Source organism: Achroia grisella, unplaced genomic scaffold, assembly GCF_030625045.1.
Source record: "Achroia grisella isolate CSIRO2021 unplaced genomic scaffold, CSIRO_AGI_Agris_v1 utg4646, whole genome shotgun sequence".
Taxonomy (NCBI): domain Eukaryota; kingdom Metazoa; phylum Arthropoda; class Insecta; order Lepidoptera; family Pyralidae; genus Achroia; species Achroia grisella.
In genome coordinates this window covers 109,737-124,107 of record NW_026712876.1, presented here as the reverse complement: position 1 = coordinate 124,107, position 14,371 = coordinate 109,737, and the positions used below count along the sequence as shown (strand labels likewise).

The window sequence follows — 14,371 nt, the reverse complement described above, 5'->3', positions numbered from 1 at the left end:
TTATAAAATATTCAATTTACAATACAAGAACAATAGAAAAACTGACTATTTGAATGTAGATATTTAGCACCCCTAAGAGTGGTTGTGGTGTGATGTATGATAGTAGTATATACATAATATAAAAAATGTGGCGAACAGTACCTGACAATATTGATAAAGATGATGGGTGGGGAATAATATCGGCTCAAATGTACATACCTTGAGGAAGGCTCGATGTGCTCTTTCTAATTTCAATAGTGATGTTTTACTATACTGTAAGCACAATATAGTTAACATACTAATAAAATCAATACAAAATGGAAAGAAGTGGTAAAAATACGATGTACATATTGACTTTTAGATGTAGATTTTCGTGTATGTTCATTTTAACATTATTTTATATATATTACCGTAACTCATTTTGTAAAGTTGCTTTGCATAAAATAAAATTATGGTAATATATAACTATATAATAATTAACAATTTGTTATTAAGGCAAAATGTTTTGAATAAATGTTGAATTATTCACATAATTTATAATAAACTAGCAACCCATCCCTGCTTCGCACGGATGCATTACAATTGTTTGAATTTGTCGGGTTGTTCTATACACGCATATGTTATACATATTAATTTTCCTTCGCATATTCATCTTGAATTTCTTTATCTAGTGCTAAAAAGTGCATTAAAATCCGTTGCGTAAATTAAAATGTATAAGCGAAAAGACAGCGGCCGCGACTTTGTTTTTCACTATGTAAACATATATTCGTGTTCCAAATGGTACTTAGTGTTAATACAATGCATATATAATGTTGCAGAGGCAGCTTAAAAGATGATGAGAAAGAAACAACAAACCACGTGGAAGCCCTAAATAGAAAGAAGGAGCGTATATTCCGCACTCAGTCATCAGGAGGTGTGCAGCCTGCGACTGGCTTGCGTTCTGCATTGCCACCGCCGACACTGCCCACGCCCGGGCAGTGCTTCGATGTTTTCGTACCGATGGCTGCTAATCCATGGAATTTCGTTGTGAGTACTCTCTCGTGATTAAGTACAATGTGAAATGCAAAGTTCGAAAAACAACATTGGGATAAGTGTCTTTTACTTCATCTTATCGTCCTCACTGGTGCCCCGCCAGCACATTATTTTTGGAAAACCAAGGCGATTTACAAACATAGTTATAAACATAATTAAATCAGAACGACCACTTACAGGTTTTTACGGATAGAAACGTAATATAAAACTAGAGGGTGCGTGTGTGCGCGGGCCTCAAGAGGCCCGCGAGGCGTTGTCGCTGATTTTTTTTGTGAAGACGGTTTTCTTTTCGTTGTTAGAGTTGTCTGTTTTGATACGATTAGGTGACTTCCTATTGTAACAGTGAATTTCTGTTTCACGTGTACCATATATACCTGTGGCGAAACTTTGTATTGTAATGGTCACAATACAAAACCTAACCTAACCTACCTTTCTGTATACTATATTAGTCTGGGGTCAAAGTGTTTAATGTAGAGATCATAATACGAAACCTAACCTAACCTACCTCTTTGTTTACTATATTATTCTGAGGCCATAATTTCTACTGTAAGAGTCGCAATACAAAACCTAACTTAACCTACCTTTCTGTATACCATTTCGACCTGTGGCTTTAATTTTTATTGCAATGGTCGCAATACAAAACCTCACATTACCTACCTTTCTGTATACTATATCAATTTGGGTTCACAGTTTCTGATATAGAGATCATAATACGAAACCTAACCTAACCCACGTTTCTGTGTACCTTATTGATCTGTGGCCAATTTCCATATTCTCCTGTCTATAGACCTAACCTTATCTTACTTTTCAGTATACTAATAGTCTGAGGCAATAATTACTATTGAGTAGCAATCTAACCTAACCTACCTCTCTGTATACCTTATATATTTTTGACCATAATTTCTATTGTAAAGGAAATAAAGAAAAACGTCTAGGTTGCGTGTGGGTCGTTTTAGCTGATTTTTTTTATGGTGAAGGTTTTCTTTTCGATCTTGGTTGGCAGAAACATGTTTTGATACGAAACTATACCACAAATGTCAATTCCTATTGTAAGAGTGAAAAAAACGAAACCTAACTCACTGTTTGTATACCGTATTGACTTATGGCGCCACTTTGTATTGTAATGGTCCCAATACAAAACCTAACCTACATTTCTTTACAATACATATATTAGTCTGTGATCATAGTTTATAATGTAGAGAACAGAATACGAAATCTAACCTAATTCACTTCTGCATACCGTATTGATCTGTGGCTATAATTTCTATTATAATTGGCCATTATATTACTACCTAACCGAATACGAAATACAAAATCATATCGAACCCTACTTTCTATATACTAATTAGTATGGGGTCGCTATTTCTAATGTAGAGGTCATATAACTGAACCTTACCTAACCAACTTTTATACCTTATAGAATAGATCTGTGACCAAAATTTCCAGTGTAAAGGACATATAAATCATAACTGTATTTTTTACACGAACGATTATCATTTAGAATAGTCACCAAAGCAGGAATGAATTCCAAGATAGTCTCCTTAGCTGGTAATAAACCGTGGATATCATACAATGAAAGAAATGTATGGACAAAACTTATTCTCATTATTTACAATCTGAAAATTTTACACATTTTGCAATCTTCAAATTACAAAATCCAAAGACAAAAATTATTCAGAACAGCATTCCTGAAAATAATTTCGACATCGAAAATGTTCAATATTTGTGTGAGTTTTTATGTCACAATCCAAAACTAATTTGATATTTGTGGTCACCTATACTAAGGTATAGGCGAAAAATTGACGTCTTCGGCCGCAGTATTGAATTTTTATTTTTTTTTATTTTGGCTTAGCTACCAGGGTGGCAAAAACATTTCGTCCATACATTGTCAACTCCTTCTAATAGTTTAGTATAACCGATGTAACAACTTACATCGGTTTTCATAATAATGTTTTCCAAATAATTTTGATAAAAGCCTTAGGGTTATTATTTATCGTAGGTAAAGGACCTATGATAAATAATAACCACTCATCACTCTTTTAATTAAAATATCATAAATATTAAAATCGGGGAAAGTTTTTAGCGCTGGCAATACTGAGATTCAATGCCATCCCATAAAAGCGGACTCGCTGCATGGTTACTATGTACCAAAATAAAAAAATCTTCCAAATTTTGTTCAATTTAACCTCGGCGGCCATCTTGGATTTTTCCATTTTGATACTTCTGACATATATATTACATTACGACAGATATATTTCGTCCACATATTGTACAGAGACACGGTCCTTTTAGTGGGTCCTTAGTAAATATTACTTTCTACGAAAATCTATGCCTGGTGTTGCCCCCTAATTTTACAAAAAATTGCATAAAACTATTAAGATGAGATTTATAATAGATACCCATCACATTTATTTTTAAAAAAATGTCGAAAAAATTTCCCACATTTTGGGTTTGCTAAATTACCCGAAAATCGGGGAAAATTTGTAGCCTATATAATTCTTCTTATCTTTGCTCCGTAGAAGTCAACATGCTGTAAGGAATAAAATAGTACCCCAAAAATGAGTTTTAAAACGTCCCTAAACTTGTCATCAGGAATAAAGTACCCTAACTCGGCCGCTATCTTGAATGATTGCTTTTTAAATAGTTTTAACATATACACCTTAGTGAGAAACATTTCGTCCATACATTGTACAGAGCCAAGGTAACTCCTTCTAGTTGTTCCTAAGTACTGTTTACAATGGAAATCGATCGATGTATGGTGTTGCCAGCACATTTTGACAAAAACCGCCTAAGACCCCTTGGGGATTATTTTTGACAGATCGTCATCATTGTTTGGTCTAAAATGATGAAACAAAAAATCCCACGTTTTTTACTTCTCTCCGATATTACCCTAAAATCGGGGAAAATTTTTAGACCAGGTAGTGCTTCGTACCGAGAGTTTCCACTGCTCCATAAAAGTCAACTCGCTGCAGTGACGATGGGTACATGAAAACTGAATTAAATAAAGTACCCTAACTCGGCCGCCATGGATTTTTACTTCTTAATACTTTTGACGTATTCACCCTAATAACAGAAACATTTCGTCCATACATTATGTAGAGTCTCGATGACTTCTTCTTGTACTATTCCCTAAGAAAACTGATCTAAGATGTTGCCAAATAATTCTGACAAAAACCACGAAAAACCAATAAGGGGATGATTTTTGACAGATATCCATCATTATTTTGTTTGAAATATCGAAAAAAAAATCCCACATTTTGGACTTGTCTTGTAAATTACCCAAAATCGGGGAAAATTTTCATACCATTTTTCCTTTTTCGTACATATATTGTACAGAGACACGGTCCTTCTAGTGGGTCCTTAGTAAATATTACTTTTTACGAAAATCGATCCATGGTGTTGCCACCTAATTTTACAAAAAATCGCATATAACTATTAAGATGATATTTATTATAGATCTCCGTTGCTCTTATATATAGTTTGTCGAAAAAAAAATCCCACATTTTGGGTTTGCAAAATTACCCAAAAAACGGGGAACATTTGTAACCTAGGTAATATTTCGAACCGAAATCTACCACTGCTCAATAAAGGTCGACTCGCTGCAGGGAAGCCAGGTAAATTTATCATCAGAGAAAAAATACTCAAACTCGGCCGCCACCTTGGATTTTTCCTTTTTTAAATACTTTTAACTTATCCACTTTGGTGACAGAAACATTTTGTCCATACATTGTACAGATGTAAGGTGACTCCTTCTAGTACTTCCTTAGTACTGTTTACTATGAAAATTAGTTAATACTTCGCACCGAGAGTTTCCATTCCTCAATAGAAGTCAGTTCGCTGCAGGGTTGATAGGTGCCACAAAACTGAATTTACTAAAAAGACCTTAAAATTGTCATAATAAATAAAGTATCCTAATTCGGCCGCCATCTTGGATTTTTCCTTTTTAAATACTTTTAACACATACATTTTGGTGACAGAAACACTTCATACATACATTGTACAGAGCCCAGGTTACACCTCTAGTTCCTTAGTACGGTTTACTATGAAAATCGATGTATGGTGCTGCCAGATGATTTTGACAAAAACCACCTAGGATCCTTTGGGGGATGATTTTGAACCAATGCTCATCACTGTTTTGTTCAAATTAACGAAAAAAAAATTCCCACGTTTTTTTACTTTTCTCTGAAATTACCCCAAAATCGGGGAAAATTTTTAGACCAGGTAAAATTTTCCACCGAGAGTTTCCATTGCTCTATAGAAGTCAACTCGCTGCAGGGTTTAATTTATATTACCCCAAAATTGAATTTTAAAAAGTCCCTAAAATTGTCAACATAAATTAAGTACCCTAACTCGGCCGCCATCTTAGATTTTTACTTTTTAATACTTTTGACGTATTCACCTTAGTGACAGAAACATTTCGTTCATACATTGTATAGAGCCTCGGTGACTCCTTCTAGTACTATTCTCTAAGAATACTGATGTAAGGTGTTGCCAGATAATTCTGATAAAAACCACCTAAAATCAATAGGGGGATTGTTTTTGACAGATTTTCATCATTCTTTTGTTTGAAATGTCCAAAAAAATTTTTCCCACTTTTTAAGACCTATCTCAAAAATTACCCTAAAATCGGGGAAAATTTTTATACCAGGTAATACTTTGTGTTGAGACACATCATCTCTCCATAGTAGTCGACTGGCTGTGGGGTTGCCAAGTGTCCTAAAACTACATTTAAAAATATCCCAAATTTTCTCCGAAAAGCAAAACTCCCCTATCTCTGCCGCCATTTTGGATTTTTACTTCTTAATACTTTTGACGTATTCACCCTAGTAGCAGAAACATTTCGTCTATACATTATGTAGAGCTTCGGTGACTTCTTCTTGTACTATTCCCTAAGAAAACTGATCTGAGGTGTTGCCAGATAATTCTGACAAAAACCACCAAAAACCCTTAAGGGGATGACTTTTGACAGATTTTCATCATTCTTTTGTTTGAAATGTCGAAAAAAAATTTTCCCACTTTTTAGGACCTGTCTCAAAAAATACCCCAAAATCAGGGAAAATTTTCATACCAGGTAATACTTTGTGTCAAGAGACATCATCTCTCCATAGAAGTCGACTCGCTGCGGGGTTGCCATGTGTCCTAAAACAACATTTAAAAATGTCCCAAATTTTATCCGAAAAGCAAAACTCCCCTATCTGTGCCGCCATCTTGGATTTCTAAAATTTCATAATTTTCCCTAGAGACCGGGTCCTTCGGCTATCCGACGCCGCACAGTGCGTTGAGCTAGCACACTCGTAGGTACCCTATCAATTTCAGTTTTTAAAGCTAGACCTCAATTTCAAAATTTGTCCCATGATGTATGGGTGTTGCCAGCAAATTCTGACAAAATCCACCTAAACCCCTTCAGGGGACGATTTTTGGTAGACCAACAAGACTTTTTCATTTAAAATGTCGAAAAAAATTTTTCCCACTTTATGGGACTTTTCTCCAAATTTAACCCAAAATCGGGGAAAATTTTTAGCCCTGGCAAATCTTCTTACTGAGACTTACCCATGTCAGTAGGTGGCGTTTAGCTACGGGGTTGCCATGTGCAGCAAAAACGCGATTGAAAATATCCCAAAATTTTTCCAAAAACTAAATCTCCCATAGCTTGGCCGCCATCTTGGATTTCTGAAATTTCATAATTTTCCCTAGAGGCCGGGTCTTTCAGCCTCCCAATGGCCTACAATAGGGATCGGTAGTATCCCCGCAAGTACCCTAGGAATTTCAGTTTTTGGAGAGACACCCCAATTTCTATTTTGGTCAAACCATGTATGGGTGTTGCCAGCAAATTCCAACAAAACCCACCTAAAACCCTTTAGGGGATGTTTCTCGATAGGCCTTGATGCCTCTTTTGTCAAAAATGTCGAAAAAAATTTTCCCACTTTTTGGACCATTTCTCCCAAATTACCCCAAATTCGGGAATTCTTTTTAGCGCTGGCAATACTTCTTACCGAGACCCATCATCGCCCCATAGAAGCCGACTCGCTGCGGGGTTGCCCTGTACCTAAAAAATGATTTTGGAAATAATCCGGATTTTTAGGACCAAATTCACACGCCCCCAACTCGTCGGCCATCTTGGATTTTCGAAATTTCATAATTTTCCCTAGAGGCCGGGTCCTTCGACTTTCCTATGCCCCACAACCGGTGTCGCCAGCACCCTCGCAACTACCCTGGGAATTTCAGTTTTTGAAACCCTCGAAAAATTACAATTTTCATTTTCATTTTCACGCCGCCATCTTGGATTTTATTTTTATCTTTTTAACCTAAAATACAACCGTTTGCGGCCCGCTACGAACTACCGCTTGAACGAAATCGATCCGATGGAAATTGACAAAGTTCAGTCGCCATCTTGGTCCGCCATCTTGGATTTTCCCAAATTTCGGAATTTTCTCGTGGTCACCCTGGCGAGAGGTACACTTCCCCCATACATCGTCACGACCCCCCGGCACTGCTTCTGGGAGAACAACTATGTCAATCAGTCAGTGACCGTAATGCAGCTTTATATATTATAGATGCTGCCAGATAATTCTGACAAAAACCACCTAAAATCAATAGGGGGATTGTTTTTGACAGATTTTCATCATTCTTTTGTTTGAAATATCCAAAAATTATTGTCCCACTTTTTAGGACTTATCTCAAAAATTACCCTAAAATTGGGGAAAATTTTTATACCAGGTAATACTTTGTGTTGAGACACATCATCTCTCCATAGAAGTCGACTGGCTGTGGGGTTGGCAAGTGTCCTAAAACTACATTTAAAAATATCCCAAATTTTCTCCGAAAAGCAAAACTCCCCTATCTCTGCCGCCATTTTGGATTTTTACTTCTTAATACTTTTGACGTATTCACCCTAGTAGCAGAAACATTTCGTCTATACATTATGTAGAGCTTCGGTGACTTCTTCTTGTACTATTCCCTAAGAAAACTGATCTGAGGTGTTGCCAGATAATTCTGACAAAAACCACCAAAAACCCTTAAGGGGATGACTTTTGACAGATTTTCATCATTCTTTTGTTTGAAATGTCGAAAAAAAATTTTCCCACTTTTTAGGACCTGTCTCAAAAAATACCCCAAAATCAGGGAAAATTTTCATACCAGGTAATACTTTGTGTCAAGAGACATCATCTCTCCATAGAAGTCGACTCGCTGCGGGGTTGCCATGTGTCCTAAAACAACATTTAAAAATGTCCCAAATTTTATCCGAAAAGCAAAACTCCCCTATCTGTGCCGCCATCTTGGATTTCTAAAATTTCATAATTTTCCCTAGAGACCGGGTCCTTCGGCTATCCGACGCCGCACAGTGCGTTGAGCTAGCACACTCGTAGGTACCCTATCAATTTCAGTTTTTAAAGCTAGACCTCAATTTCAAAATTTGTCCCATGATGTATGGGTGTTGCCAGCAAATTCTGACAAAATCCACCTAAACCCCTTCAGGGGACGATTTTTGGTAGACCAACAAGACTTTTTCATTTAAAATGTCGAAAAAAATTTTTCCCACTTTATGGGACTTTTCTCCAAATTTAACCCAAAATCGGGGAAATTTTTTAGGCTTTATAAACCTTTCTACTGAGAGTTATCCAAGTCCGTAGGAAGAGACAAGCTTCGGGGTTACCATGTGCAGCAAAAACGCGATTGAAAATATTCCAAAATTTTTCCAAAAACTAAATCTCCCATAGCTTGGCCGCCATCTTGGATTTCTGAAATTTCATAATTTTCCCTAGAGGCCGGGTCTTTCAGCCTCCCAATGCCCTACAATAGGGATCGGTAGTATCCCCGCAAGTACCCTAGGAATTTCAGTTTTTGGAGAGACACCCCAATTTCTATTTTGGTCAAACCATGTATGGGTGTTGCCAACAAATTCCAACAAAACCCACCTAAAACCCTTTAGGGGATGTTTCTCGATAGGCCTTGATGCCTCTTTTGTCAAAAATGTCGAAAAAAATTTTTCCCACTTTTTGGACCATTTGTCCCAAATTACCCCAAATTCGGGAATTATTTTTAGCGCTGGCAATACTTCTTACCGAGACCCATCATCGCCCCATAGAAGCCGACTCGCTGCGGGGTTGCCCTGTACCTAAAAAATGACTTTGAAAATAATCCGGATTTTTAGGACCAATTTCACACGCCCCCAACTCGGCGGCCATCTTGGATTTTCCAAATTTCATAATTTTCCCTAGAGGTCGGGTCCTTCGAGTTTCCTATGCCCCACAACCGGAGTCGCCAGCACCCCCGCAACTACCCTGGGAATTTCGGTTTTTGAAACTGTAGAAAATTTTCAACCAGTTTTTGGCAATTTTTTCGCCGCCATCTTGGATTTTAATTTTTTGTTTTTACGCCATATTCTGGGTCCCGCCGAGACGTGCCAAATCACTCTTTGAACGGAATCGATCCGAGCGAAACTGTAAAAGTTAGCCGCCATCTTTGTCCGCCATCTTGGATTTTCCCAAATTTCGGAATTTTCTCGTGGTCACCCTAGCCAAAGGAACATTTCCCCCATACATCGTCTCGACCCCCGGACGCTCCTTCTGGGAGAACAACTATGTCAATCAGTGAGTGAGTCACCGTAATGCAGCTTTATATATTATAGATAAATTAGATTACTAACACGAGAGGCGTGTATGTGTCATAAATACTCATAAAATCATATATCAAAATATAACAATCTACTAAATTAAAACATATGCTGAAACTAACAAACAAATATTTTTATATAATGGAAATGCATATAAGTAACATTAAATTCGATGCTTAGAAATCAAAGAATTGCCTGCTCATCACGGCCCTCGCTAAAGATATTCTATCGGAAAACAAATCAATATCTAATACCCTACTTAATCTATTGAAGTTATTACTTGCTCGCCACATATAACTGTTTTCCCTATAGTTAGATGACACAGAAGGTATGGAAATAGAAGGAGTAAATCTGGTATGTTTAGCTGGTACATTAAAATTAAGTTTTGAAAGTAACTCAGAACAGTCTATGACACCGGAGGCTACTTTAATTAAGTAAATGATATCTGCAATCTCACGGCGTTTCTCGAGGGTTACTTACCCTCGAAACTAGATTTTTTTTTGCACATTTTCGATACGTGCAATGTACGTATTATATCTGGGGTTCCAAATCTGAGATGCATACTCCAACTTACTGCGCACCAGTGTACAGTAAAGTATTTTTAAAGTTTTAGCTTATACGAAGCAGTTGGAGTTACGCATGACAAATTCAAGGGTGCGCATTGCATTATTAACAATATTGTTTATATGTGTGTCTAATATTAATTTAGAATCGAGTGTTTATTTATTTATTTATTCTTTTGCACACAAAATTGTATACATGGCGGACTTAATGCCTGATGGCATTCTCTACCAGTCAACCGACGCGTTGATCAGAGATAGTATGGCGGTGCAATTTTACAAGTATTAAATAGATTAATACAGAAATATATATAAATCTACAAATATACTTCTAAAATTATATAATTACATAAATAAAGTGAAATATATAAGCTTAATAATTATCATACAATTTAAATATAATATTAAACTATAATAAATATACAATATATATGATTTCATGACATATATCTTGAGACAGTGGTTTGTGTGAATATTGCTACAGGAATTTCGAGTAGTGTTCACGCAAGGATCTCTTTAAGGAAAATTTGGTTTGACATCTTCTGAGGCCAACAGGAAGTGTATTCCAAAGATTAATAGCAGAAATAGTGAAGGATTGGGATGAGAAGTTAGAACGATGAGAAGGAGTATACAGCAGGAGATTAGAAGATGAACGAAGATCACGAGAGTGTGATGAACTTAGAAATAGAAATCTATCTTTGAGATACCGAGGAGCTAGTGGATCGTATAGGACAGAAAAGAGTTGACAGAGAATTCTAACACTCCTGCGCTGGCGGATAGGAAGCCATTTCAGCTCAGAGCGGAAGTGTGAGATATGGTCATACTTACGAAGACCGAATATGAAGCGTATGCAATTATTGAGTAAACGATCCATTTATTTAGAAGGTCTTGGTTAAGATTCGGATAACATCACCGTAGTCAATTATAGGCAATATCAGTGACTGCACCAAAAGACATTTAGTACTGACCGGTAGAAAATTTTTAAATCTATATAAGGACCGTAAGGCAGCAATGACTTTTCTGCTGACCTCATTCACCTGGTGATTCCAATTAAGGTTGCTGTCAATGTAAAGACCAAGGTTTTTTACGTGATTGGAATATGGTACAACAGAGGAGCCAAATACCACTTTCTGTAGTCTGGCATGATCAACCCTGTCCAACTGCCGCGAACTACCTAGTAAAATAGCCTGACACTTAGCCCAAATTTATGCGACCAGTCACAAATGACCCGGAGATCGGAGTTTACCTTGTCGATACCATCATCAATGTCGCACACATTACATTGAGTATAAAGCTGTAGGTCATCAGCATACAAGTGGTAAGAGCATTGAAGAAGGTGTGTAATCATATTAATGAAAATGGAAAACAACAGGGGGGAAAGAATACCGCCTTGGGGTACGCCGGCGGTCAGGTCAGACCAGACAGAAGTGCCTTGGTCAGTGCGAACCGCCTGTTGGCGACCACAAAGTTAAGAAGCAAACCATTTGTTAACTGCTGAGGAAACACCAAGGTGACTCAGAATGGACAAGAGAATCCCATGGTATACAGTGTTAAAAGCATTAGAAAAGTGTATTAAAATAAGTATAGTTACATGAGAATTCTCCATACCATCCTTTATGTCATCAGTAACTTTTATGAGTGCCGAAGTTGTACTATGTCCGGGACGAAATCCAGACTGGAAGTTACTAAGAAAGTTGTTTGCGTAAACAAAATCCGAAAGTTGCTTATAAACGGCACCCTCTAAGACTTTGGACAAAAAAGGTAATATGGATATAGGACGTACTTGAGAAGGAGACTTGGGATTTGGAATTTTGGGAAGAGGAAGGACAAATGCTTTATGCCAAATATCAGGAAATTCTGAGGACTGTAAGGAAAAATTTAAAATATGAGTTAATACGGGGAGGATATTGTGTAGGATTGGAAGAATCATGGCTCTGCTAACTTCGTCAAAACCCACTGCCTTAGATTTAATAGAAGTCACTAACCTTCTTGTTTCCTCAGCGGTTATTGGTGAAAAATCGAAAGGTGTCAATGATAGAGTAGGCATGGAAGATAAATAGTTTAATGTGTCGGCTTTGACAGCTGCATCAATAGTGGTTGTCGATGAGAAATGAAAGTTTAAAGTATCGAGTGGGAGGGAACAAGTATTGAGATTGTTGGTGGAGTTGGTGGAGTGTTATTCCTGAATCATTTATCTGCGATACTTTTTTTAGCTTTTGACCCTTAAGTGTGTAATTATTATGAATAGAGTTAAGTTTGCGTGTAAATGTAACCGAAAAACACTTCGACCTGTTCAAATCTAGCTTGTTAGTGACACAGTAGTTATCAAGCCTTTGTAAATCAGACCGAAGAGCTGCAACATCAGACATATTTGAAATTTTAGAAAAAAAATTCATGTCAACGGCAAAACACAGGAGTTTAGAGAAATTTATATTTATGTATAATATGTTACTTTCTGCTCATATTCTTTTTATTTTTCTGATTTATAGATCCAGCCAAATAGAACTAGGCATACACTGCTAACAATGATGGCAACTTTGCAAGTGGAATGCCCAAAATTGTCCGAGTTGGATGCTCCTGTGAATCCAGCTAGTGGAGAATTATATACTGTCTTTTATGAAAAGGACGCGTCATGGTATAGGTAAGTTGTATAATTAAAACGTAGCGTACTCGCCGACGAAATATTTATATCTTTGCATGAAATGTGAACAATGCACACATTTCATGCAAAGATATAAATATTTTTTCCACATAAATATAAATTAGCGCTTAATTAAGGTATTAGAAAAAAAAGTCAATACATACAGACTAATTTTATAATTATATATTAGTAGATTATATTTAATATGAGTGTCTTTTGACATACTGCTGGGCATGAAAATCTTTATAAGAGTAAGCCTACTAATGTTGTATATTAATGTATTTTTTTTAATGATGATGGCGGTGCATCAGTGGTGGGTGAGCATGGGTTTAGTTTCAGTTAGCCCATTATGACAAATTCACCAGGAATTCCTGGTGAATTTGATGGTTTCCAGGGTGGTACTTTGCTATCAACGGGATCATTGGTCCACATTACTAACAATCCCCATTCCCTGCATATATTAAAGTATTAAAGTTCAAGTTGGTCAAGTTATACATATTCATTCTTGCATACTTTGACGGCCTCGGTGGTCTAGCGGTTTAGCACACTGACTTACTTCTGATGGTTGCTGGTTTGATTCCTCGCACGGCACAAACATTTATATTCATGAGTACGATTGTTTGTATCGGTCTGGGTATTTTCTGTGTATAATATATATGTATTTACGAAAAAAAAATCTATGTATTTGTATCAGTTATCTGGTATCCATAACACAAGCTATAGGTAGCTTAACTTGGGTCTAGATGGCGCTGTGTGATTTGTCCTGAGATTATTATATTATTATTATACTTACCTACTCTGTATATATATCATATAATTTCCTTATTGTAGCCATTTTTGAATTGTTTTATTTTTTTAAAACAGCACCACCTATCGGGATCAATTGTGTTTTCAAACCATCCCGATACCCGTCGAAATATAATATATAATTAAAATTACATCGAAATCAGCCCAGCGGTTTATAAAGAAATAGGTGATAAACTCACGTAAATTACGTAGAATATATACATTAAATAAATTACTAATATATATGTATATCTATACATATATATGTACATCTATACATCTATATCTATACATATAAATAAAATTGGAGTGTCTGTCTGTAATATTGAAATAACCGTTTTTTACTGCATGCATATGAATATAAATACGTAAAATACACTAAAAAACCACTTTTTAAAATTTTTGTCTGTCTGTCTGTCGTTCTGTTTGTTCCGGCTAATCTCTCAAACGGCTGAACCGATTTTAACGGGACTTTTTTTGGCAGGTAGCTGATGTAATAGGGAGTAACTTAGGCTACTTTTATTTTAGAAAATCTTTTATTTTATAGAAAAATAAAGTAATTTTGTAATATAATACCGCGCGGAGCTCACGCGCATGCTACCGCTAGGCCGTTATGTCGCCGCGTCAGGCGCCTCCCGCTACGTCTCCCACCAGCGAATCAATATCACCAGTGGCACTCAATGAGGAAATAGCCATTATTATTGCTAAAAGTTGCATATAGATGGCGTGATTGGTATCGATGGAATTCTTCATAGTTTT

At 36.6% G+C, this 14,371-nt stretch overlaps 1 protein-coding gene across 1 annotated transcript in view; it reads left to right on the top strand.

Moving 5' to 3' along the window:
* LOC131845390 (tudor domain-containing protein 7) overlaps nucleotides 1-14,371 on the top strand; it is a 35,849-nt gene that overhangs the window by 14,898 nt on the left and 6,580 nt on the right. The window contains exons 17-18 of the mRNA XM_059194446.1: nucleotides 798-1,005; nucleotides 12,675-12,826. Coding sequence (XP_059050429.1) covers nucleotides 798-1,005; nucleotides 12,675-12,826 — 360 coding nt within the window. The remainder of the gene's footprint in view (nucleotides 1-797; nucleotides 1,006-12,674; nucleotides 12,827-14,371) is intronic.